At 53.2% G+C, this 23640-nt stretch overlaps 9 protein-coding genes across 9 annotated transcripts; 3 read left to right on the top strand and 6 right to left on the bottom strand.

The window, feature by feature from the left end:
* Positions 1 to 366: 366 nt before the first annotated feature.
* On the bottom strand, positions 367 to 675 carry NUU61_004320 (uncharacterized protein; the record flags this gene model as incomplete). The annotated part of the gene is made up of 1 exon (XM_056654902.1): positions 367 to 675. One exon carries the CDS (start codon positions 673 to 675, stop codon positions 367 to 369), a length of 309 nt encoding a protein of 102 aa, XP_056512929.1.
* A 1121-nt stretch (positions 676 to 1796) lies between these two features.
* NUU61_004319 (uncharacterized protein) lies at positions 1797 to 2534 on the bottom strand (the record flags this gene model as incomplete). Its single annotated transcript, XM_056654901.1, has 1 exon — positions 1797 to 2534. One exon carries the CDS (start codon positions 2532 to 2534, stop codon positions 1797 to 1799), a length of 738 nt encoding a protein of 245 aa, XP_056512928.1.
* Positions 2535 to 3459: 925 nt separating this feature from the next.
* On the bottom strand, positions 3460 to 5234 carry NUU61_004318 (putative DNA-directed RNA polymerase III RPC4; the record flags this gene model as incomplete). Its single annotated transcript, XM_056654900.1, has 2 exons — positions 3460 to 3947; positions 3977 to 5234. 2 exons carry the CDS (start codon positions 5232 to 5234, stop codon positions 3460 to 3462), a joined length of 1746 nt encoding a protein of 581 aa, XP_056512927.1.
* Positions 5235 to 6173: 939 nt separating this feature from the next.
* On the bottom strand, positions 6174 to 8162 carry NUU61_004317 (putative C6 finger domain protein; the record flags this gene model as incomplete). Its single annotated transcript, XM_056654899.1, has 2 exons — positions 6174 to 7367; positions 7434 to 8162. 2 exons carry the CDS (start codon positions 8160 to 8162, stop codon positions 6174 to 6176), a joined length of 1923 nt encoding a protein of 640 aa, XP_056512926.1.
* Positions 8163 to 11071: 2909 nt separating this feature from the next.
* On the top strand, positions 11072 to 13038 carry NUU61_004316 (cyclin family protein; the record flags this gene model as incomplete). The annotated part of the gene is made up of 4 exons (XM_056654898.1): positions 11072 to 11083; positions 11269 to 12147; positions 12201 to 12740; positions 12796 to 13038. 4 exons carry the CDS (start codon positions 11072 to 11074, stop codon positions 13036 to 13038), a joined length of 1674 nt encoding a protein of 557 aa, XP_056512925.1.
* A 992-nt stretch (positions 13039 to 14030) lies between these two features.
* Positions 14031 to 18220, bottom strand: NUU61_004315 (RNA helicase; the record flags this gene model as incomplete). The annotated part of the gene is made up of 4 exons (XM_056654897.1): positions 14031 to 14293; positions 14371 to 15394; positions 15441 to 17921; positions 17990 to 18220. The coding sequence occupies 4 exons, from the start codon at positions 18218 to 18220 to the stop codon at positions 14031 to 14033; spliced, it is 3999 nt and encodes a 1332-aa protein (XP_056512924.1).
* Positions 18221 to 18458: 238 nt separating this feature from the next.
* Positions 18459 to 19367, top strand: NUU61_004314 (DNA 5'-adenosine monophosphate hydrolase; the record flags this gene model as incomplete). Its single annotated transcript, XM_056654896.1, has 2 exons — positions 18459 to 18546; positions 18619 to 19367. The coding sequence occupies 2 exons, from the start codon at positions 18459 to 18461 to the stop codon at positions 19365 to 19367; spliced, it is 837 nt and encodes a 278-aa protein (XP_056512923.1).
* A 294-nt stretch (positions 19368 to 19661) lies between these two features.
* Positions 19662 to 20615, bottom strand: NUU61_004313 (putative translocon-associated protein, alpha subunit; the record flags this gene model as incomplete). The annotated part of the gene is made up of 3 exons (XM_056654895.1): positions 19662 to 19947; positions 20017 to 20444; positions 20544 to 20615. 3 exons carry the CDS (start codon positions 20613 to 20615, stop codon positions 19662 to 19664), a joined length of 786 nt encoding a protein of 261 aa, XP_056512922.1.
* Positions 20616 to 21767: 1152 nt separating this feature from the next.
* On the top strand, positions 21768 to 23341 carry NUU61_004312 (CCCH zinc finger protein; the record flags this gene model as incomplete). The annotated part of the gene is made up of 4 exons (XM_056654894.1): positions 21768 to 21842; positions 21900 to 22043; positions 22103 to 22445; positions 22512 to 23341. 4 exons carry the CDS (start codon positions 21768 to 21770, stop codon positions 23339 to 23341), a joined length of 1392 nt encoding a protein of 463 aa, XP_056512921.1.
* Positions 23342 to 23640: the final 299 nt, after the last annotated feature.

Below are 23640 nucleotides of genomic sequence, written 5' to 3'. Positions count from 1 at the left end.
TGCACACAGAGAAGATAGATCATCGTAATTCTAATCGCTATATACACAGCGCAACCCCAGGTATCATGTACAACATGCAGCTCTATACGGGGAATGCCAGAAAAAGAAAGGAATATCACCCAGAAAAAAAAAAAAAAAAAAAAAAAAGACCCACTCGCCATGGGAACAACAGAGCCCGCTGAAAAAGAAGATAACAAAAATAAAAATAAAAACAGAGAATGGAAAACGCCGAGTCAAATGTTCATGGCGTGCACTCCCTCCATCACGAGTCGTGTCACAAGTCCAAGATCCAGCACCAGCCGGACACACAAGACCAACATAACAATGCATATATATATATACTCCTGATAACACTCAATGGTACAATCACCCCAGCATCACCGCCGCCAGCGCCGTGCAGGTCAACCCAATGGCCATCCCGATCCACGGCGTCTGGCCAAGTGTGCCTTCACTGCGTGCCTGGAGCACCTGCCGCGCGCCGCGCGCGCCTGGCGTCTCGTCGACGGGATTTGACTCCGCGGCTTCAGGTATGGGCAGGGAATCCCGCGGTGCCAGGGCCGGTATTGACTCGGCCGGGGAAATATGCGCGAGATCGGCGGTGCGGTCGAGGGCGGGTTGGGAATCCGCCAGGGCGGCGGCTGGCGCGAGGATGACGAGCCAGGTGGCGGGCTTCATGGTGGGTGGCGAGGGAAGAGAAGAGAAGAAGAGGAAGAAAAGGCCCAATAGAATGACAGTCCTCTGATAAAGAGATAAAGAGGAGGGGCCCTGGAGGGGAGGGGGAAAGAATGCGACTCGGAGACAAGCAACGCCAAGGTCGGAGATGCGATGAAACAAGATGCGCGAGTCGGCGAGTTGGCGAGGCAACAGGGGCCCTTCCCCCGAGCAAAAGCACACAGGGATATCTCTGGTTCTTTTTTTCCAACACGCACAGTCCGTGGGGAAATTCAGATCGAGGGATCTCTGGAGGTTTCGGGAGTTTCGAGAATCGCAGCGAGGAATGGGGGGGGTCCGTTTTTCAGGAGGTTGCCAGTAGTGATCGACGCATGCGGAAATAGGGGGGTGCCAAGTCGACGTCCCAGTCCAAACGACTGCAACTCTTTTTTTTTTTTTTTGAGAGAGAGAGAGAAAAGACTGAGAGAGAAGTCGTAATGGACAACGGACTCGACTGGCACGTAGAAGTAAGAAGAGGGAACAGTGTTGAAACCCTGAAACCCTCCCGTGGTGATTGGACGGGGCGTTGGGGGCCGGCGCGAGTTATTTATATCGCATGCACTGCGACTCATGACACTATTGATACTATTGTAAATAGTATGACTCGCATACTAGCATAATAACATGAATCTGACCTGTTCAACTCAGGCGCTGTGATGTGATTCTCCGAGCGTATAGATCATCACTGTTCCAATCAAATCATGACCGACTGCGACCTCGCTGATAGGAACAAGTGTAGCAGACCGTCGGCCGACACAGGTCATTAAGCGCATGAAGCCTGCGACCCTTGACCTCCAGCTCTCCGCAATAAAAACATTTAATAGGCAGCCCCGCCTGGCGATTCTTATTCTTATTCTTATTCGCATTTTCATTCTTATTCGCGTCTTTCCCCTTCTTATGTAGCTCTGCTGTCGTATAGGTTGGCGATGAACCAGGTTTAGATCATATCATGTTGGAATCGTTCTTGTGTCTTGATAACAATGAGAGTAAAATACAGAGCTCGGTTAGGGTTATCAGATAAAGAGAGTGCAGCCCATGCCACTGAAAAGAAGCTGAATAAATAGAGAGACGGATGCCTCATCCTATCAGAACCCCTGTTCATACCAGATTTCTTCAGCTATTTCTCTCAACTTTTCGTTATCGAACTGGATGTCGGTTTCCCCGGGAATAGTCGGTGGCCGTAGGAATAATTTCTCAAACTCGATCGTAAGCGGCTCGTTGGGAGGCTGCACATGGATATGTTTGTTTTCGCCTTTTTTGACGGTCAAAACTTGGTTGCGTTTCTTCCGCCCACAATCTTCATCGATTTCCCATTTCTCGAACACAATAGAAGGCGTGCTACGATCGATCTTTAAGGTAATCACGGTCTTCACATCTCCTTTCGACTGGTGGAGCCAGAACCGAACATCCTTGACTAACTTCGACGGTGACTCCGAAAATCCGACCTCAAGCACAAGACATGGCCATTCGTCGGTTCGGCCTTTAGGGCGTCTTTTCGGTAGAAATTGGTGGTCTGGCCGTTTTGCGCCATTCTCGCCAACGCGGGTAGTGGATTCGATGTATCGAATCGACTTATGAAGTCCGAGGGGTGTGAGGGCATCGCGTAATTGATGATCGAAAGCTGTTTTGGCAGCTTCGTGTGGAGAAGAGGCTGGCATGATAGCGAGGAGGAGTTGTTGAGTCTTATCATAGGAGCTCCAAGAACGTTGGATGGTTTTATCGTCCGAGTTGAGGAAGTCACGATTAAATGCCTGAGGATCAACCCCAGTAAATAGTATCCACTCACTAATATCCAAATCCTCTTGCTGACGATAGAATTCCATCTCTCGAGTCGCTAGAAACTGCCTGATTCCGTTATACTGATATCTTCTAATAGGGGGTCCTAGATCGCTTAGAAACCCCCTACTAGTTGTATCAGGCTCGGGGTCTGTATTGGAAGACATTCTAGTCAAGGATAAACAGAAATCAGATACGTAACTCTTCGAAAGGTGCCTAAGAATATAAAGAAATTACCAAGTTGTTTCTAAGTCTCTGAGCCTTTGACAAGATGACATCAACCCGCGTAATAGTGAACGTAATCCACAAGTGAGCCGATCACCCGAAAACACATAGTAAATAAGATTTGGCAGCTCCGGTATGTCTTCCACCTAAGAAGTGGTAGGCGCGGCACAAGGCTTTCCAGGGATTTTCGTTCCGGCACGGTATTGTTGGGCGCAATTGCGTATGCGGCTGGAGTGGTCCCTGCCAAAGACGTGTAAGGGGTGGGCTGCATCTTTGGCCCAGGAAATGCAGCGACATTGTTTGAGGCGCGTCGAGACACCTGCAGCGCGTAGACACTTGATCAAGTCTACGATGTCGCATGGAGTAAAAATGCATGGGAAATATTATTTTTGGACTCGTTAAGCTCGGCTGATCCTGGAGCCTCCCTGCTGGATTCGTGTCTGTCGAGAAGAGTTGGGCAGGTGGTTTGGCAGAGTTCCAAGCCGAGAGAATATCAATACCAGATCACGTGATCCATATACTGCCGACTGACATCATATCCATTCTCATAACGGCAGCTGTAAAAACATCCAAAAATACTGCCAATGGACTTCTAAATAGCTCTTGGCAGAGGGAACGCATTTTTAAAGTCATCAAACTTTGTCATTGCGACTCCACGGACCCAACTCGTAAGTCTTAAGAGTAAGTCACATGCCTAGGGCTAATGTCTCGGGCTTATGTTCGGAGTAGATACAAAGACCTCAGGGTTCAGAGCATCTCATCCCAATTGGGCGTGACTGTAAACTTTCCACACAGCTGGCCCATCGAGTATGCGCAGTTCTCCGAGTTCTGGCCCACTTCGGCGCCGGCATCATCCGCTCCAGACTGGACGATCAGCGCCTCCTGCACAAAATCCACCGAGGCCGCGCGATCCAGCTCGAAGCTAATCCCGCCCCAGTCCATTGTCATGCGGCCTGACCTATGCACGTTCAGCTTGCCCACCCGGCCAGCAGGCAGCGTCCAGTCTGTGGCGGCGGTGACCATTGTAGACGGCGCTGCGGGCGCTGCAGGCGCTGCAGGCGCCGTTTCCACAATTTCCACATCGTCGCCTTCGCGCTTGATCGCAGGCTCGGCGGGGGCGGATGCAGGTTCTGCTGGTGGTTGGTTGTCGGCCGCGCCGGGGAGTGTGAGGTTGGGGGTCATCGGAGGGAATTGCATGAGGAATAGCTGGCCGAGCAGCCCCGGGGGGTCGTTTTCTTGTTAGCATCGTCCGCGGCATCCTCGCCCTCAGCTGTGTCGGTGGTGGTTTCCGGTGCGGTGGTAGTTTGCGCCTCGGCGGGCGTCTCGGTTTCGATTTCGGTTTCTGGCTCCGTGACCGGCTTCTCGGGCTCTGCAGCCTTCTCGGTAAGGAAGAGATGCTTGATCTGTTCCAAGTCTTCCATGTGTCGGTCATATTCGTCGATTTCTTCATTGGTGCGGAGGAGCTCCCGAGGATCTCGCGGCGCAAGTTCCGGTTCTAATTCTTGCACTTGAGCGCCTTCTTCGGCAGTCTGCTTGGCAGTGCTCAGCTTCCGGCGCACTCGGACCTTTTGCGTCGGCAGTAGACCATCATCTTCCACGTGGGAAAGAGTTTCGGTCATGGCTTCATCCTCGTCTGCGGGCTCTTCCTTTACGCGCGGCTCATCGGGCACCTGAGGATGAGGCGCCTGACCCTTTTCCTCGGCAGTTTTAGCCTCCTCTGCCTTCTGACGGAGCGCAGCCGATCGATTCGAGCTCGATTCCATGTTGACGCTGATGACTCGCTCTTCATGTGGGTGTCGCTCCACGCGGACCGGGCGTAGTCCTTTCTCCCGGCGCTCTCGGATAGGCATCTTGCCTTTGGTATCCCGTTTCCCGTCATTGAACTCGTCATCGCTATCCACAAAATTGATCTGGTCGATGCTGAACCGCGCTTCGGCAAATTCGTCGTTGACAAACCCATTCGCGCCCTGGGGGTAGCCCCCGCTAATGGCAGTTCGGTTCATGCCGCGCCCAGGCGCCGATGACCCCATCGCTCCACCCCGACCTCTGCGACCAGCCCCAGCTCCCAATGGCCCGCCAACACCCATACCCATAGGGCCCCCGCGGCCGCGGAACCCGCCCCGACCACGACTGAGCGCGGGACCGCCACGGCCTCGCTGGATAGCAGCCGCTTCCTTCAGACGCTCATTATGCCGTTCCTGCTCCAGCTTCTCGATCGCGTCTCGCTCTTCCTTGCTGCGCCGCCCGACCGCCCGCGGTTTGTACTTGAGGGTGGGTTTCGCTGGCTCGCCGCTCAGCGTTGAGGGCGGTCGACCGCTGGGCGTAATGCTTCCGGACCCTGGGCGCCTTTTTAAAGACTGGAGGCGTTGTACGGACGGCCGACCTGCGGGGCCAGGTGTGCCGGTTCCTTGTGATTCGGGTGCATTTTGTGTGGGCCCCGCGCCTGCAGGAGTCGTCGACGTCGATTCGGGTGCTCCGGGGCGTCGAGCTGGTGCTCGACGAGGGGCAGCTTTGGGAGGCATGGTGGATTGCTGCTCAGGCAAGGTGCCTGCCTGTGTCCTGCCAATCAATAAAAAAAAAGTTGGAGAAGCAGTAGACCTAGTCCAGGCTGCGCATTGGCTGGTCGGCGGGCACAGAAGGGGTTTAAACTCCCAGGAAGAGTTACCTCTACCAAGCCCCAGTGAGAATAATTGAATCAGACAGCGTAGGAAGAAGGTAGACAACTCGAAGCAAAAAGCCGAGCTTTGCCTTTGCGACACAAAAATGCGGCGGGGCCCTTGGGCCGCACTAGACCCCCTTTGGCAATCACGTGGAATATTTATGCCTTGAGAACCAGGTGTCAATATCGAAGACAAGATGAAGATTTGTACCCATCCATGGATAAGGAGCATTGGGTCTGCAAGTATTATAAGAGACAGAACACTCATTGATTTCCAGAATACCAATATGACAGAAACACAGACATCATCACATCTTATACACCCGTGCAGACCTGCTGGACCACAACCCCGTCGAGGTATACTTTACTTCCACGACTTACTATCGGTACACCATTTCCTCATAACCACCGAAAAACCCCACGGAAGAAAAATCAAACAGAAAGACCAGTAGCATTGAGACTGAATGAGCGAGTGAAAAATGACAGGAAAGACATGCTAGCAGAAATACGACGACGCCGACAAGACACAGAACAGATCAACCGCTTGACTTTGTATAATCGAGACGGGAAAGGGAATGTGGTGAGAGAAGGACAAAGTACGACCGTATAATGAGTGGCGGATCTTCTGACCATTGAAAGGGGGAGGGAAAGGAGGGATCGAGAGGGCCGACGAAGTTGGCCCATGGAGGGGGTCAGATGGAGAGAATCAAGGTCAAGGAGAGGATGGAATATGCAGAAAAAGATGGCCGAATGCCCCCCCTGGGAAAGGAGAAGGGGGCAGAAACCAAAGCCAGAAGCTGGACTAGCGCTTCCGCTTCTTGTTTTTGTCTGCTATAGTCGATGCGACAGGAGGCGTGGTCGGCATAGGCGGGAAGTCGAGGGTTTCCAGCGGATCATCACCGTTCTTCTTGACCGGCACGCCCATATGGCGCCCATAACGGCCCTTGCGGCCATTCCCCTCATCCTCACTCACACATCCTTCGATGCCGATACCGGCATCCTTGCAACGCCCGCAGGGGCGCTGGCGATCACATCCCTTCTTGCTCTTGCGGCATCGCTGGCAGCGGGGCTTGGTTGACAGGTCCTCCTCGTCTGCACCAAGCTGGTGCTGGAAATTGACCGACGACCCCGACACTTTCCGAGCAGAGCTCGGGCTGAGTGGAGGGATAGGCGCCGTCGTCTTGTCGGACGGCTTGCGCGATGCAGCTGGAACGCCCTTGTGCTTGTTGGGCTTCGCAAGCGCAGGCTTTTGGGTGCGTACCTTGGTCGAGGCGGGACGGCTCTTCGGCTTCTTCGGCTTGGGAGCAAACTCCCTGTAGAGGATGTCTTCCTCAGCTTCACTCTTGACACCATCATCCATACCGTCCGAACTATGTTCACTACTGTCAGCGCTCGGCAGAATGTCATCCAGGCGCTTGTGGTGGCGCTTGACGGTTCCCGGCGGAAGCATCGGACTCGAGTCCAGCCGTTGACGACGGGCCGGCAAATCATCTTCATCTTCACTGAAGTCTTCCCCGTCACTGGTAGCACCAGTCGAGGAGGCAGCATCGGCAGCGCCGCTGAAGGCATCGTCCAGCGTCGACGCCGATGTGCGACCATGGGAGAAATTTGAGGCATCACCCAAACGGATCAGTTGCATTGCCACGTCTTCATCAGAGATGCAGCTGGCAATGGTAGGGTCCGGCGTGGGTAGGACACCGGGACCACTCACCCGTGCCGCCGCATTGCTGAAGGGCCCCGAGGGCTCCCGCAGGCGATGCCCATGATCCGGGACCATGGGTGTGGCATAAATTGCATTACGCCCTGATTGAATCCCATAATCGCTGTGACCATAGCTTTGTGGCGACGGAAGCGGCTGCTGGTAATTGTATGGGCGTTGCGTGGGGCGCGCAAAAGGCGAGCCAGCGCCTTCCTGTCCGACCGATCGACGTTGGGGGGAAATGGAGGAGGTCGAGGTAGTGATAGGGACTTGGGGAGGGGCGAAGAGTGGCAGCTCCTATAGCAACAATGTATCAGAAGGGGGAACAAAAAAAAAAAAAGCATGGCGGAGTGAAAAACTCACAGAGCTGTCAAACTTGGGCCGTTTGCGACGGCCGTCTTGCAGGATATTTTCCATGCTGATCTCCGAGCTGGCGAACTGTTCGCCCCGAGACCTCCGAGTATAAGTACTATCGCTGTCGCTATAGTCGGGTTCATCGTCATTGAACCCCCCATGGGCACTCGAGGCTCGGTTTTTGTGACCGGAGCGAGAGCCCTGCTTGGGCTGAGACGTACTGCGCAGACTCCGAACTGATGGCGAAGTACTGCGCTTTCTCGCAAGTCGCGAGGCCGGCTGCTCCAACGCCGGCGCCATGCCATCAACCATCTGGAATGGTTCACCCAGACTGGGCCGCTTGCGAGACTCGACCGGGAAGCCGCCATAGAAGTGATCTCCATACGGCTGGATGGGGATGACTCGCACATAGACAGTCATGTTATTTTTCAGGTTCTCGTACCTTGCGATGAGGGTTGTCCCATGTTCATCCTCGAAGCTCACCCCACTGGCAGTGCCGTCGTAGATGCCATAAAAATTCTTGACCGTAGTCACAATCGAGTCCGTGGCATCGTGCGGGTAGATCTGAACGCGCATTGGGATGCGAGCTCGGACTTTGGAGTTTTCGTCGAGCAGCAACTCAAAAGCGACGTTCTTGGGTACGGGGCCGTTGAGAGACTGGTCTCGGGCTGGCGAGACATCCGCCAGACCCGGTTGCTCTCCCGGGACAGAGAGCCCTTCATGCTGGACCACTTGCATGATGGGAGGGTCCAGAATGGGAGGGAATACTCTGCTGCTGTACCGATGACTGCATCAACCCACTGCTTGTGTGCGGTAGAGGACGGGAACGGGATCCATAGCCGGGCAGAGGAAGGGCAGGAGAGGGGAGAATCCATCAAACCTACCACAAGTATAGGACTCGAAAGGGTCAGGTTGGTGGATGGGGTCCCCGATGTTGGGATTGTCGACGTAGGGCCGTCGATTGGGGGGGGGGGGAGGGGAATCTGCAGTCGCAAGAGCCGACGAGCGACTGCGAAGGACAACAGGCGGGTAACCTGGGAAGATCAAGCACAGCCAATGTTAGCGCAATGGACCTTGAAGGGGTTTATATCCACCATTCAGATGATGTTCAACGGTTGAGGGTGATGGATGGACGTTTCGCTAACCGAGTCCGGCCGACCTTGGGACAGTGTGGTTTGGGGGTGGCAGAGAAGCCAGAAGACTCGGATGAGGATGGAGAGTCACTGGGACGAACCTAATACAAATAAAACCAACTCTTCCAGTGTCGCACGTATCCGGATGATCCAAGACGAGTTCCAGGAAGGATGGTGGTCGAAGTGGGCGAGGGGATTGTTGGGATTCTACGAAGCGCTGAGGCTATGTCAGCGGTGGAATCCCAGCCGAGACGAACGGAGGAAAGCGGAAATTCAGTGAGGAAGAGATCGAAAATACATACCCGATCCTCGAAGAAGAGGGCGACCAGGTTTTCAGGGGAAGTGGATGAGTAGGATGGAAGGAAGAAGGTTGAGGTGGGTGCGTACGATGGTTTCACCTAAAGCGAGCGAAAACGGTCTGCGCTGGGTCGGTGACATGGCGATTTGCGCTTTTGCCCATCGCAGCCACCTCACCATTTTCTTGACGGCTACAGAATTTGCGAATGATTTACTTGCTGGAATTCAAGCTCTCTAGAACATAGAATTTAGAAGAAATCCCTTCTTGTCCCATGCGACATGGTCCCAACGGGATGTTCGCAATGCGCCGGCTGTCGCAACCCGGATCCCGTTGCGCCGAGTATGTCGGACTTCTCCCCACCCAACAGATGGGGAAATTTTTCTTAGAAGTAGAGATCTTGCAGCTCGGATATTTTTGGTTTGAATGATCTGACTTGGTGTGGCTCTTTGGGTTGTGTGGTTGTTCGCCTCCGAAGCTCGGCGCACACAGCATGTACCTCGTGCGCTCGATCGACGAGGGACCTAAATGTGACCAAGAACCAGACAAAAGAATTCAAAACAATCAAATCAGATAGAACAATCATGAGAAGCGCCAATTACAGATTCATTGTTCAATTACGCGACCAGCATGCTTCTTATGGCTGGGATAAAAGCCCATCGCAACGGCGTGTTGGCGTCGATCCAGGCAATTTCCAGCAACCACCTTTGTCGCATTGCTGATTGACCATGCCAGAAACAAAGAACCAAATACTGCGACACGGATAGTGCTGAAAAATGAAGTATTGCAAGTGCGGAGTTGCCTCTAGCGATGTCACCTCTTCCAGACCCCCGCTGATGAACCTCAGCAACCACACGGGGGACAGTGGCTTTTTTTTTCTCGACCAGCCAAATGCCCCCCATAGAGAGAGAGAGAGAGAGAGACTGGGGCACTCATTGATATCGCAGTGTGTCTCTCGCATGATCTGCACCGACTGGGTTTACCCCTCCTCGGAGCTACGTAACAAGTGGGAAAAAAAAAAGGGCCTTTCCAGGGCATTCCTGAATTCTTCCCCGAAACCTTGCAGGCAACTAGCAAGTCTCCAGAGATCCTCGCAAGGTCCTCGAATGAGCTTTGCGACTCAGCACGTTGCGCATATTTCCAGGGGAGAAGAAAAGGTAATCGGGAGGGTCCGACATTGGGCGCAACCGGAAGGGGTTTTGATATGCGACTTTGGCCAGGAACTACGGAGGGAATAGCCCAGAATTTCCCGCGCTAAAAGGGAGAAACGTGGGCTATGAATGTCCAGAACACACCGAAACTTGGGAAGAATCCAGGAGTCACTTCGGGGGGCGAAGATGGTGCGAAAGATGGGAAAAGACCCCGCACTCTTTGCAATCTCGGCCTTGGGAGAAACCCCCAAAAAGGAGAGGGAAAATTCTCCCAAGAGGCTTCAGAACAGTCCACGGGTTGGATGGGTCTCTCGGCTGATCAGACAAAGCTGCCAAACAGGAACCACTCGATCCCGAGCGGTCTGGATCACGTGGGTTGGCGTTGCGGGCGCGTTGCGGGCGCGTGGAGAACCGAGTTCAGTAGAAAAGGGCCATTGAACCCCTGGGGGGGCTGCTGGGGAGGTGAAGATGGACACTGGAAAATGAATTATATTGAATATGGTCTCTCCTCAAATTTGAAGCCCATTTTTCGGCGGGATAGAGGTTCTGGAGTATCAAATGGTGGTGGAAGGCCGACGAAGGAGACGTGACCGATAACGGAATTACGTCATGGGAAGTGCAAAATGCCAGACCACACAAGCCAAACAGCCCACACCGCCTAACCCTAACTCATTTGAGGTGATACACCAGGCTCTAAGGCACCATACTACTTGGTCCGTGCACTCGGAGGAACATAATCCCGAAGAATTTAGGTATCTGCGACCATGTTTACATTCTCTCGTCTTCATCTCTGACTTTCACAAAACCATTTCGCCAAAAGACCGAGCAGGACTGTGGCTCCAGCTGGATCCCTGCTTGTATACATTTCAATTCTGTTATATCCTTGTCCTTTTTTTTTCTGTCGATAACGGCTCATCACCTCAGCGGGTCCGTTGTTTATTTTGCCTGGTCTGGCCAATCACCCGGGGACCCACCCAGCCCTTCCGTCCTCAACGAGCAAAACGTAAACAACGCCTCCATCCTCGCTACCTCAACTGTGCCCATCCCATCTTCACGGCTGAACCCAAAATGGATGCGAAGGTACGTCTTGCTGTGCACTGGTGACGGGATTTTCGTTTGACTCGTCACCTCTTGGTTGTCAGGGGTCGGAAGACGTGTTAAGAGGGTGTGCCTCCATAGCCTGCACCTTTTGTTTTTCTGGCCATTGCACGACCAACCATGATACCATGGTTTTGATGAGTACAACAGCTAACTGAAGAGTTTAGCCACAGCGTATTCGTGTCCGGGGGGACGAAAATGTGCCGCCCTCCCTTCCGGCCAACAAGGCCATTCATCACCGTAACAAGTCGACCCCGGCGTTGAGCCTGGCCCACAATGGAGCCAACAATGGCGGGAGACAGGCCTTTGGGGATAAAAGTAACCACAAGGATGCCATTCAAGTCAGTCGCGATGACTGTGTACTGCTGAGCAAGTCCAACCAGCTGGAGAGCAAGCCCGGCTTGTCGCAGCCGGCGCAGCGGCCCATGTCCATGTCTGGCCTGAAGGGTCTGCTCAGTAATGTGACTATCAAGCCAAACCCTGCTGGCAAGGCTCAGCCCCAGAAGAACAAGCGCAGCAATGAGGTCTACAAAGACCTGCCGCCTGTCGCAGAGAAGGAACCATCCGAGGAAGTCAAGCCGACCGAGACTAGTGGCCCTGCCACCGCCCCGATAGAAGAAGATACCGCCTTGAAGGAGGAAGCTATCGTGTTGAAGGAGGCGCCCGAGCAGGAGGAATCGATTGCCCCGACTGCATCTGTCGTCGATGCCTACACCAGCAATACCACCTCCCACGCTGCGAGGTTTCCCCTCTCTCCTCCTCCTGAACCTGTGCCACCTCCGCAACCCGCTCACGACGAGGGTCACGAGGATTCAGAGGGTGAAGACGAGTACGAGATGTCTCAACCCACGCATATCGAGAAGAACGGCCGCATCATGACGGTCCTTTACCCGCGGATGACGGTTCTCACCAAGCGAGAGCTGTTCCAGGCCCGAAAGCTTGTCAACGTTGTCCGCACCAGGGAGGACGTCGAGGAGGAGCTCTGGGATACCAGTCTGGTGTCCGAATACACCAATGAGATCTTCCTTCACTTGCGGAACACTGAGGTATGTGTGATATGGATTGTAGTGGAACCATCAGACTAATTCCAGGACTCCAGATCAAACTGCTGCCCGTGTACAACTACATGGCCAAGCAGACCGAAATTGAGTGGCCGATGCGCTCGCTCCTGATGGACTGGCTGGTGCAGGTGCACTATGACTTCGCGCTGTTGCCTGAGACCCTGTATCTGACTGTCAACTACATTGACCGTTTCCTCTCCCACAAAATCGTCTCGATGGGCAAGCTGCAGCTGGTGGGGGCCACTGCGCTCTTCATCGCGGCCAAGTACGAGGAAGTCACGGCTCCCTCTGCTGCTGATATCTTGATGATGGTTGACAGCGGCTACACTGTGGATGAACTCCTCAAGGCGGAATGGTTCATGCTGAACATTCTGAAATTTGACCTGGGATGGCCCGGTCCCATGAGCTTCCTGCGTCGCATCAGCAAGGCGGACGACTATGACTTGGAGACTCGTACTATGGCCAAGTACTTCCTGGAGGTGGCCATCATGGATGAGCGCTTTATCTGCACCCCTCCGAGCTTTCTGGCTGCCTCGGCTCACTGCCTGGCCCGGCTGATGCTTTTCAAGGGTCCCTGGGTATGTTGAATCTTTTGTTTCGGTTGACCCCCCGACATGGCTAACAGAAACACAGACTCCGGAACATGCCTTGTACAGTGGCTATCTCTATGCCCAGTTGATGCCTGTCATTCGCGCCCTGCTGGACTGCTGCCAGGACCCGAACACTCACCATGGGGTGGTCTATGCGAAGTACTGTGAGCCTCGCTTCGACTGCGTCGCCCACTTTGTGGAGGACAAGCTCGACACCGGCTTCTATCTTCCTCCACAGACTGAACTGTCGGACCCTGCTCGCCTGGACCGGTTGGCCAACTATTAAGGCCTTTGCCCTGACAGCTGGGCTTTATCAACTCATTTCAGGTACATTTTCCACCTCTTTTCTCGGTTTCATACGTTGCGTTCAGAGAACATGGCTTTCGTTTCGGAGTGAACAGGAGAATGGGATACCTCGGGTGCATGGCGTTTTCGATTTCGACCTTTTTGATTTCATTTTCTTCAACCCCTTTCACTTGACGACGGGACGACTTGACGCCATCAATTCCGGACTCGGGGGAGTTTGCTATCGGAAGGCGTTGTGCAGCGGACTGCATCTCAGCGTCACTTAATCTTCTTTTTCTTTTCTTTTCGTCTCTTTTTCTCTTGCCCTTCATGATACATACCTTTTCCCATTAACGATTTCTCCCCAATTTGCTGGCACTGTCCCACGGGACTGCTTTGCCTTGATGACGATCCTTCCAAGGCTGCTTTTTTTCATGACACATCCTTCATTTTTCTTTCCTTGTCTTTTTTCTTTCATCAATTCCCTTGATTCTTCTGTTCCCTTCCCAATATGCAGTTCCTGTCCTTTTTTCTATTTGCTCTTTTCTTTCCAAGGTGTTTCCTATGCATTTAATGCCGGGTGGTTATTGCTACAGCTATTGCTATGCGATCATCACAGATGGAAATAGCCTTATCGATGTCAGATTATGCTTCAGATGCTTCGGACAGATAGTAATGAGATGATCTGTCTCAGCAACTGCCGTTGCCTGGTGGATGGATGTAGTGGTGTAGTGGTGGAATCTTGGAAGGGTGGGATTGAGCTTAATCGGCCACCGAGGTGGTTCCTACGGCTAGGAAGGATCCTCATGCTTTAGCATGCCTGTCAAGCTGGTAAACCCCAAGGTATGTCTATATGCCTACGTGACCTCGACTCAATGTAGTCTTTGCCAGAGAACACTGACGCTGGAGAGAGAGAGAAGGCTCTATACCAATTCTATTCACCAAGACCTCTCTATGTTCAATATTGCTCAATATACCCAGCTACATAAGCCATCACTGATCCAGCCCATTGAACTCGATCAGCCGCTTCACCGCTTCAATCACTCTATCTCCCGTGCTGGAGCTATCAGCCCCCAGCGAGGGATTGTCAAAGCGGGCTGCGAGGGCCTCGTCCAGCATCGTCCGCAGCCGCGAGACCAGCACGCCGATGCGGGCCCAGCCGCGGAGTCGGAGCCAGCCGTCTACGACAAGGCCGCGGCCGACGGTGTCGAGGTTGATGGAGCCGCAGAAAAGGAGGAGGGAGTATGCGTTGAATGCTGTAATGGAATTAATATACATATGCACACAAATATAGAGAGGGAGGTGGTGAAAGTGAAAAGGATGGGAAGCATACGGGTAAGATCACGGATAAACACCTTACTGGTGGCCATCTTGGTGAAGTAGCTCAGATACGCCGCGGCGCTGGGATACCCCTGAGCAGAGAAGAGGATGGAGCTAGGATGGATGAAGACGCGGCCGTTCTCCTGGTTGAAGTACTTGATAGTGCGGGCATCGGGATCGACCTCGACGGTGCCGGTGACGGAGCTGGCGAATTTCTTGTCCGGGAAGGATATCTGCGCGACCTGGGGCTGGAAGGCACCGGCAATGAGGGCGCGAAGGAGATTGCGGTTGGCGGCGTTGCGGTTCCACACGTTGGCAGGGGCGTCGGAGTAGTCGACTGGGAGGACGCCGGCGTCCTTGAGCGAGGTGACGAACTGCGCGCGGTTGGATGAGATGTCGCGCAGCGTCTGGTGGGAGAGGAAGTTGGCACCGCACCAGGATTGCGTCTGCCAGTTGCCCTGGGCGCGGGCTCGTTCGGACCATGCCTGGTAGGCGGCGAGGTCGGTGAGGAGGTCGCCGTCGCCGGGCCGGGAGAAACTGGCTTTGGCGGCGTCGGCTTCGTCGCGTTTCTCGCGCGGAGAGACAAACGGACTCTTGACCGTGAGGATGGCCGCGAGTGTTAGGCAGGACTCCATGCAGCCGAAGATCGATCCATAGATCATCAGCTTTGCGCATCGCAGATCCGCCGGGATCATGGATAGATACCGACCCAGCGCAGTTAGCCGGTCATGGTCCAGGGCTCCCACACGGTGTAGGAAGTTCAATGCGCCTTCGACAGCTATGCTTTCGGGAGGCGTGATTGTGTTTGCTAAGAACGTGGCAACGTCGTCCATGCCCTTCATAGATTTCACAGACAGACACAATTGTTCCAGAGGAACACGGCGAATCTCAGGGTCTGGCCGTTGCGCCATGTTAGATTCGGCCTTGCGGGTGTACAGCTTGTAGCAGGTACCTGCACGGACTCGTCCTGCACGTCCACGTCGCTGCTTGCAGGCGGCCTGTGATGCCCACACCTCTTGGAGGCGGACCATGTTATCCTTGGGGTCGTAGCTAGTTTCCCTTGACTCGGCCGGTGTCGATGACGGCAACGACATCCTCGATGGTGATCGAGGTCTCTGCGACGTTGGTGGCGGCAATGACTTTGCGTTTTCCCTTGGGTGGACTCTGGAACACACGGCGCTGCTCAGCCGGAAGCAGAGACGCATGCAGGGGCAGGGGATGTGTACTGGGGATTCTCTTCACCGCAGTCAGACACCGCTCGATCTCTAATGTACCGGGCAAGAAGATTAGGATTCCTCCTGGCTGGTTCCCTAGTTGAGCGTCGATGTATCGGACGGTGGATGCAATCAACTCGTAGTTGATTCCCATGCCAACACTCCGCAGAGCTTTACCGAGAGATTCCTCACCACGTGTGGCATCTGGATCATCTTCGAAGCTGTCGCATAACTCTGGAGCAAAGCCGGTGTCCCGGACAACATCGTCCAAGTAATAATCTTTGACCGGGAATGTGCGTCCGGGGATGTTAATCAGACCAACCGACTTCTTGCCCCCAAAGTAATCCATGAAGATGCCTGCATCAAGTGTGGCACTCATGAGAATGACCTTGAGGTCTTTGCGATGACGCAGGACATCTCTCAAAAGCGCTAGAAGGAAGTCGGTGTCTAGGCTGCGCTCGTGGACCTCGTCCACCACAACGTGCGACACATCTGCAAGAGAGCTTGCGACATTACCATCAGCATCACCACCGGACTGAATCCGGCGCAGTAAAACACCGGTGGTCACAAATGTGATCTTCGTCGCGCCCTGCTTGAGCTTTGACTCGCCTCGGATCACGTATCCAACTTCATTACCGACGGATGAGCATCGTTCGTCGCTCACTCGATCGGCAAGACCCAAGGCCGAGATCCTACGAGGCTGCGTACAAATGATGTTGGCAGCACCTCCCAGTCCACGCTTGATCATATCGTCCAGCACGAACTGTACTGACTGTGTACTCTTTCCGCTACCGGTTTCACCAGAGATAATAGTGACTTGGTGCGAGTTGACGGCCTGGATAATGGCATCCTGGGTGTTCCATGCAGGCAGAGATTGTCGTTTCCGAGACATCTCCATTTGTGCTGCGCTCGCTTGCTTGGCCTCCCAAGCTTCTTGGATGGCCAGACTCTGTGGGGAATTGGCTTTCCAGTCAATACCTCGCCGTTGCTTGCGTGTCGGACGCACATGAATCTCATGCGTAGGGCCAACTGGCAATGCTGTCACGGTAGAGATCTCTCGAAGCTTTCCCGGGTTCTCCATGATTTCAGGCATGCCCATCTCCAGCCAATCCAGGATGTTGAAAATCATTGGCTCGCCAGAGAAGTTTTCCTCGGCATACTTGATTGCTCGGCGGATTGCACTGAGCCGTATGTAAGCCGGGATGCCCTTGGCCTGGATTGAGATGACCGGCGGCGTCGTGGGATAGTGAGTGGACGGTTGTTGGAAGCGAAATGAAGTGTTCTCTGGGAGATTCAAGGCCTCGCTTTTGATCTCGCAGACCTTCTCTGAGACACGAACGTAGCGTTCTCCAAATATAGCCTCCAGTGCAGACTGTTCTTCGGTCCATGCCTCTGCATCCTCATCAGGAATCGAGGTGGGTGCGTATTCTGACCCGTGGGCCAAAGTGTCTTGCAAAAGCTCCGCCGCCGCGAGTTCATTACCGCCCTTGCTATCCAACACTTGAGAGCACAGATCAGCCGGATAGCCCACGGAGGCAAGTCGCTTGATCTTGTCTTCCCGAGCGAGGTCGCCCGCAGCAAGACTGACACCGGCTGAATATCCTTCGGGCAGACTCCACCGGGGAAGGTCGTCTTCAGGGACATAAACCAGAAGCCATTCCAGCACTTCTTCACGGTCTTTGCATTCTGCCGCAGCCTCTTCCACATGGCTGCGCCGGAAGCCGAGACCAGTGAACTCCTCGCCGATGGCTTTCCTTTCGTTTTCCGGAATGCTAACTCCGTACGGGTTCCAAATAGTATGCTTGCGTAACAGACCCTCGATTTCTCGGCGGATCCGATGTCCCATATCCACCTTGGGTGCTTGCGACCAGATTCGCCGTCCCTTGGTGTCACCACTGCCCAAACCCAAATCCACGTTGGTGGCCTTTTCCTTCGCTCGGGTCTTTTCACGATCCGCCCTCTTCTTTTCAAAATCGGCTGCCGCACTCTCCCGTTCTTGTTTGGCTAGGAACGGGTCCGCCTCGTACATGAAGGCCTTGCCTTCGCGTATATCGGCTGCCTTGATATCCGTAAAGTCCTCCTTCCATAGCTTCTTGTATGCCGGTGGGAGCATCATGTGGAGGTTGCGCATATTGCAGACCCGAAACAGAGCATATGCGGCCGCGAAATGGCGGGCCTCGAGGGCCGTGGTTTGCGCCGCCAGATGCTTATGGGACGGTGGCAGCTTCATCGGTGGGAGAACGACCAGCTCCTTGGTCTTTGAATCTACTCGCTTCAGCGTCACGGTGGATACGAACCCATCGATGGTTTTAATCTGCCATCGTCGCGATTCAGATTTGATATTAGCGGCCTGGATGATTCTGTAGGATTGAGAGAGCAAACAGGGTCGCAAGACCACAGTCGAGGGTTATGATTTACCATGCTGTACTCCGGCTTCTCCCACTTTTGCTTTTGACAATGCTCCGAAAGCATGTTGACGGGCAATTTCCCCGTCCATGACGCACCACCAATCACCTCCTTCACGGACGGCTTCTTGGGCTCTTCTGGTGCTTGCTTTTGGGCTTCGCCCGATCGCTCCGCAGCGGCCTTGGCCTGCTTTGTGCCAGGCTTAGGGCCTCCACGGGCATCATTCTTCTTCTTGGGGCCCATGTTTTGGTCCGCAGACTCCGATGGGAGAAAAAGTCGATAGCTGCGGATGAGAGGCGGTCCCGCACTAAACCCGTTCGGGGACTGCGGGGAGGATCTCTTTTGTATGGAGACCGCCCATCTCTTCTTTCTTTCTTCACCTACGGGTGGCCTGCCTTCCGATGTGATTCGATGACTCCTTTGCAGAAATGCTACAACTGATTGACCTACTGTGACCCTGAGTCCAGATCTATTGCCCATCATGTCGGGGGTGGACCAAGAACGCAAAGGCGAAGCTGAGGACTTGCCTCCCAGGAAAGACATGGCCACATCAGAGAAGAGAAACGCGTGTAATACATCTCGGTCTTGATGCAGCGTGATATCCAAGACAACAATTGACATCTAGTTGTTATTCCATACAGTCACCGAGCTTCTCTCATCCAAGCCCAAGCAGCCGAAGCACGCGACCGATGGCCCATCCAACCGCGCACCCAAGAACAAAGCTTCCTTCGGAGCTCGAGATGGATTGGGGGCTTACCTCACAAAACCAGAGTCATACCCATCAAATGTGGTAGTTTCTCACAACAAGGACTTTGTGGTGATCCACGACATGTTCCCGAAATCGACACTGCACCTACTCCTTCTCCCGCGCGACGCAACCAAGACCCGTCTGCACCCGTTCGAGGCCTTTGAAGACGCAGAATTCCTTGACAAAGTGCGCTCTGAAACTCGCAAGCTGCGCACCCTGGCGGCGGGGGAACTGCGACGCAAATACGGCAAGGATTCCGCGCAGGAGCAGGCGAGACTGGCGGCGATGGATGCAGACCCGCCGCCGAATGCGCTACCACCGGGAAGGGATTGGGAGCGCGAAGTGATGTGTGGAGTGCATGCGGTGCCGTCGATGAACCATTTGCATGTCCACGTCGTCTCGGTGGATCGGTATAGTGAGCGCATGAAACACCGGAAGCACTACAATAGCTTTGCGACGCCGTTCTTCGTGCCCATCGATGACTTTCCGTTGGCGCCGGATGACGCACGGCGACAGCCGACACGCGAGGGCTACCTACGTCGGGACTTTATTTGTTGGCGCTGTGGGAAGGACTTCGGAAACCGGTTTGTTGATCTCAAAAAACATCTGGAGCACGAGTTTGAAGAATGGAAGAAACTGTAGGCTACTGGTCCGTTCATAAAAAGATATTTGCAGGTCACGGCTGCGATAGCCTTGGCTGCGATTGTGTATTAAACTCCTACAGGCCCCCAATTTGACTTCAGAGAAGCGACTAGGTGATACTGGGCCTGGGTTTCGTAAAAATACACATGCTCCGGCGACAGAAAGGCGAAGCGGTTGGGAGTACATTCTCAGGAGGCGTCCATCTTCCACCTCCTGAGTACCCGGTCGACATTCCAGAAACAATTGCCATCCACATCCTCCTCTCGTTTGAATAAATGTCTATCACACGGACATTTACGCACGGGCCTTGGTTCGGCCAGCGCCCTTGACCTTCCGGGCCTCCGGGCGGTTGATGTGGTGGGAAGGAATCCAATCGGCGTTGTAGGTGGTAGCGGAGGTGACAGCGGGGCTGCTAGTAGTCTCGTCCTCGGGCTGGGACTCGCGCTTAGCGCTAGGGGTCTTTTTCTCGCCGGTCTTGCCAGTCTTGCGCTTCTGAGGGAAATACGGCGCGACCCAGACCGAGTAGAAGAAGTAGACCACGCCAACGAAGGAGGCCAAGAGGATGAAGTACAGGAAGATACTGTAGGTAGATTCCCCAGGTTAGTTTCTTGGTACTTCAGTCGTCACAGAAAGAATGGGACCATCTTACATCTGCGGGTCGAAGATGCTGGTGTCCGGCTCCACGACGCTCACAGTGCCATTGAAGGCCTGAACGGTGAAGAAACGGTTCTCCTTGTCCGAAAGAATGGCGGCGATGCTGAGACGGAGATCCTGCGGGTGCATCTCGGTCTCGAAGCTGTATTCCAAGGACTCCTTCTGGCCCGCGGCAATTTCGACGGCGTAGCGCGAGGCCGTCAGGTTGCGAACCACCTTGCTCTCCTCCTCCTCAGGAGTCCACAGGCTACCTCCAATGAAGTTCACAGTGACTGGGTTGGGCTCGTCATTGCTGATTTCAATCAGAGCTGGGGTCGGACGGCCGTTGACAAGTTTCACGCCGAAGATCTCGGACTCCAGGAAAGACGCCTTCGCCGTGACAGCCAGATTGGGGGCCTCCGCTTCCGAGGCCTTCTCAGCATCCTGCAGATCACAAACAGAGTTTAGTCAGTTAATTGAGCGCGTCCAGGTCGACTAGGGCAAAGTGCAGAAAAATAAAATACAATAGGAAGGGATACTCACGGCGGCAAAGCCGGTGCCAGCGAAGGCCTGGAGGGAGATGAGAGCCAGGGAGAGGAAACCAAAGCGAGTCATCGTGACTAGAGCACCAAGACACAAGAGAAGGATGAAGGTAGAAAACAGACTCGAAAGGGAGGGAAATTGGCTCCACGTATGCTAGAATGGCAGTTCGGGGAATGTATGCTGACTCAGGTAGAACATTCGAGCATCACGTGAAATTCTACAAACGATGGGCATCTATAAGATGGCCTTTCTAGACCTTAATTCGATGTAGGGGAACCTGGGGAGAACAAAATTGAAGTTGAGATCTGACATATATTTCAGGCTTTTTCTTTGATTACTACTTAGTGGCCAAATTATCACTATCAGTCTCTCAAACCACTCCTAACTGGTATAAGACAACTTTGACACGTCTAGGGTAATCATTTAGGCCACTGAGACAAAATTGAGGGTAAATTCAAGGACTAAAACAGAGATCTACACTTTCAGCTCATTTGACTTTTGATGGTCATATAAAGAACATGATAGATGTAATCTACTCTAGCCTTTCATTAATATCTTAAAGAACTATAGCGTGGTTAGCGAATGTAATAAGCACGGTCACCTTAGAAATAAGCTATTATTGCTGCTGATTTCAATCAAAGGAGTGTTGAAGGACATCCTGACAGCTAGGGTTCCTGAGTACTACCTGAATTAGCTAGTCTTATATACTTCGTGATATCTACTAGTTATAGCAGGACCTGAAAGACATTCCACATTAAATGAGTAAGATCAAGTCAGGTTAATTTGTGAAATATTGAGATAATCATGGACACACCATCAATGCATAAGGAATATATTTTCAAGTCAAGAAGACCAGAACTATGGGGATCCAGAGAGACACCTGGAAAGCTTGGCAGTGAATATGGCTGACTCATCCATCACCTGGGGAGCCACCTTTTTTTTGGCAGTGTTTTAGATCGGCTTTTTTTTTTTTAGTGACTTGCAGGTGAAGAAAGGCTGAAGTTCTTATATCAATTAAGTCAGGACCCTCAGCGCTAAACAGCGACCACTTAGGGGCCCAACCGCTGGGCGCCGATCACTTGCACACGCGCCTTCTTGAATGGAATTTCCCTTTCTCGCTCAACCGGATTTCCTCTTTTTTTCACTTGGATCTTCCCCATTCTTCCTTTTGTCAACCTCCTTCCTCCCAATCCATTTTCTCTACTCTTATATCTTTTTACCAAAATGACATCTCCCGCTTTTCTAGAGCGTTATCGCCAGATAGGCGCTCTCGACCAGCAGAAAAATGAACTCATCGAGGTACTGTCCTATTCCTCCCTTTACAGGAACCACACTAACGCGAAATGTCTTTGCTAGGAACTCCTGCAACGTGTGACCGACCTCGAAAATTCTTTCCAGCGTGAAAAACTTGATCATGAGCGAGAGACTCGCTTCAATCGTGATATTCAGCTGCATGAAATGGAGTTGATGGATCAGATATCGCGAATCAAGACTATTATGGTGAGCATCAGAGCGCGCACCATTCCAGGATGTGCGCTGACTCCTCGGTTGTCCTCTAGGACCGAGAGCCGTTTGTTGTCCTGCTTCTGGACGGAGAGGGAATAATGTTCAAGGACGAATTCTTGCAGCTGGGAGAACAAGGCGGCCGAAATGCTGCCAAGCAGCTCTGGACATCCCTGCAGGCCTATGTGACTGGAAACTTTCCCAGCATCCACACGCCGAAGATAATGACAAAGATATACCTTAATGTGAAAGGATTTGGCGACACTTGCGCCCGGAGTGGAATTTTCGCGGAGCCTTCCACTATCCAAGACTTCATTCGCGGCTTCAATGAAAGCATGTCGTTCTTTGAGATTGTGGATGTGGGAACTGGCAAGAATAAGGCACACGATAAAATTCGAGGTACGTGATGCACTCCCCTCTGGTTATAGAAGAAGAATGTCGTTGACGCTCGGTGCTCTCTTTTAGAGTCCTTCAAACTCTACCTTTACAATTGCCATTGTCACCAGATCTTCCTGGGTTGCCCCTCCAATAACGAATATGCTCGGTTCTTGGAAGAAACGCTGGTGGATGGGGATTTCAGCGGCCGCATTTCCTTGGTGGAAGGTCTTCCATTCGAAAAGGAGCTGGACGCGGCAAAATCTACATATCGCAGCACCAAGTTCCCGGATGTTTTCCGCTCAACCAAGGTTTCACCGGCCTGGGCTGTTCCATGGAAGAGCTCAATCCCTTCTCGGACGTTACTCACGCCGTCACCAACTCAGCAGTTCCAGCAAAATCCTGCCCCCCTGTCACGAACCTCCAGCGCTAGTGCTTCAGGCCTGGGTGTTCCCTTGTCGACGACAACAGCCAATAAGGTTTCTGATCCTCCCGACTTCCAGGTTGTTCGTTCTAAGCCATTGGGTACAACTGCCCCTAAGACCGTGGAACGCAACAAATACGGCCAGCGCGTTGATCGTCTCGACTTCAAGAGTATTCCTCGCGATGATCTGAACCGGTTGAAGAAGCTTAAGCTTTGCAATTATTACTTTCTGCTCGGGGAGTGCCCCAACGAAGAGAATTGCTATCATGACCACGACCGCAAATTGACCCGACAGGAACTTCACATCCTGTCCGCCATTGCTCGCATGACCCCTTGCCGCTTTGGATTGGACTGCGATGATCCTGAGTGTATCTATGGTCACCGTTGCCCCCAGAGTGAGCCCGGAAAGAAGACCTGCTTCCGAGGAGACAGCTGTCGTTTCGAACCTGTGGCGCACGGTATCGACACAAATATCGTCAAGGTCACGAAGATCTAATTGGGGCGGGCCTCCCTTCTTAAGAGAAATCAGTTATGCCTTGCAGTGAATTTGAATCGTTTTCTTCGGACTAAAGGGTTTCTGGGGGGGATTGCGTTCTGGATTCGGCGTGCAGGGGCATGCATGGGTCTGTTTTCTACAATCTCAGGTGGGCTTGAGCGCATTGCGTCTTTGCAATTTGATTCCTTCTCAACTGATCATTACGAAGCATATCTATTGCTTGCTCTTACCATGGTTTGTGCTGGAGTTGTTCAGGATTGGGGTTCATCGGGGAAGTTCAGAACACTCACGGCATTCTC

The sequence above is a fragment of the Penicillium alfredii genome (genome assembly GCF_028826965.1).
Source record: "Penicillium alfredii strain IBT 34128 chromosome Unknown utg000005l_segment0_segment0, whole genome shotgun sequence".
NCBI lineage: Eukaryota > Fungi > Ascomycota > Eurotiomycetes > Eurotiales > Aspergillaceae > Penicillium > Penicillium alfredii.
This window is presented reverse-complemented; position numbering and strand designations above follow the sequence as displayed.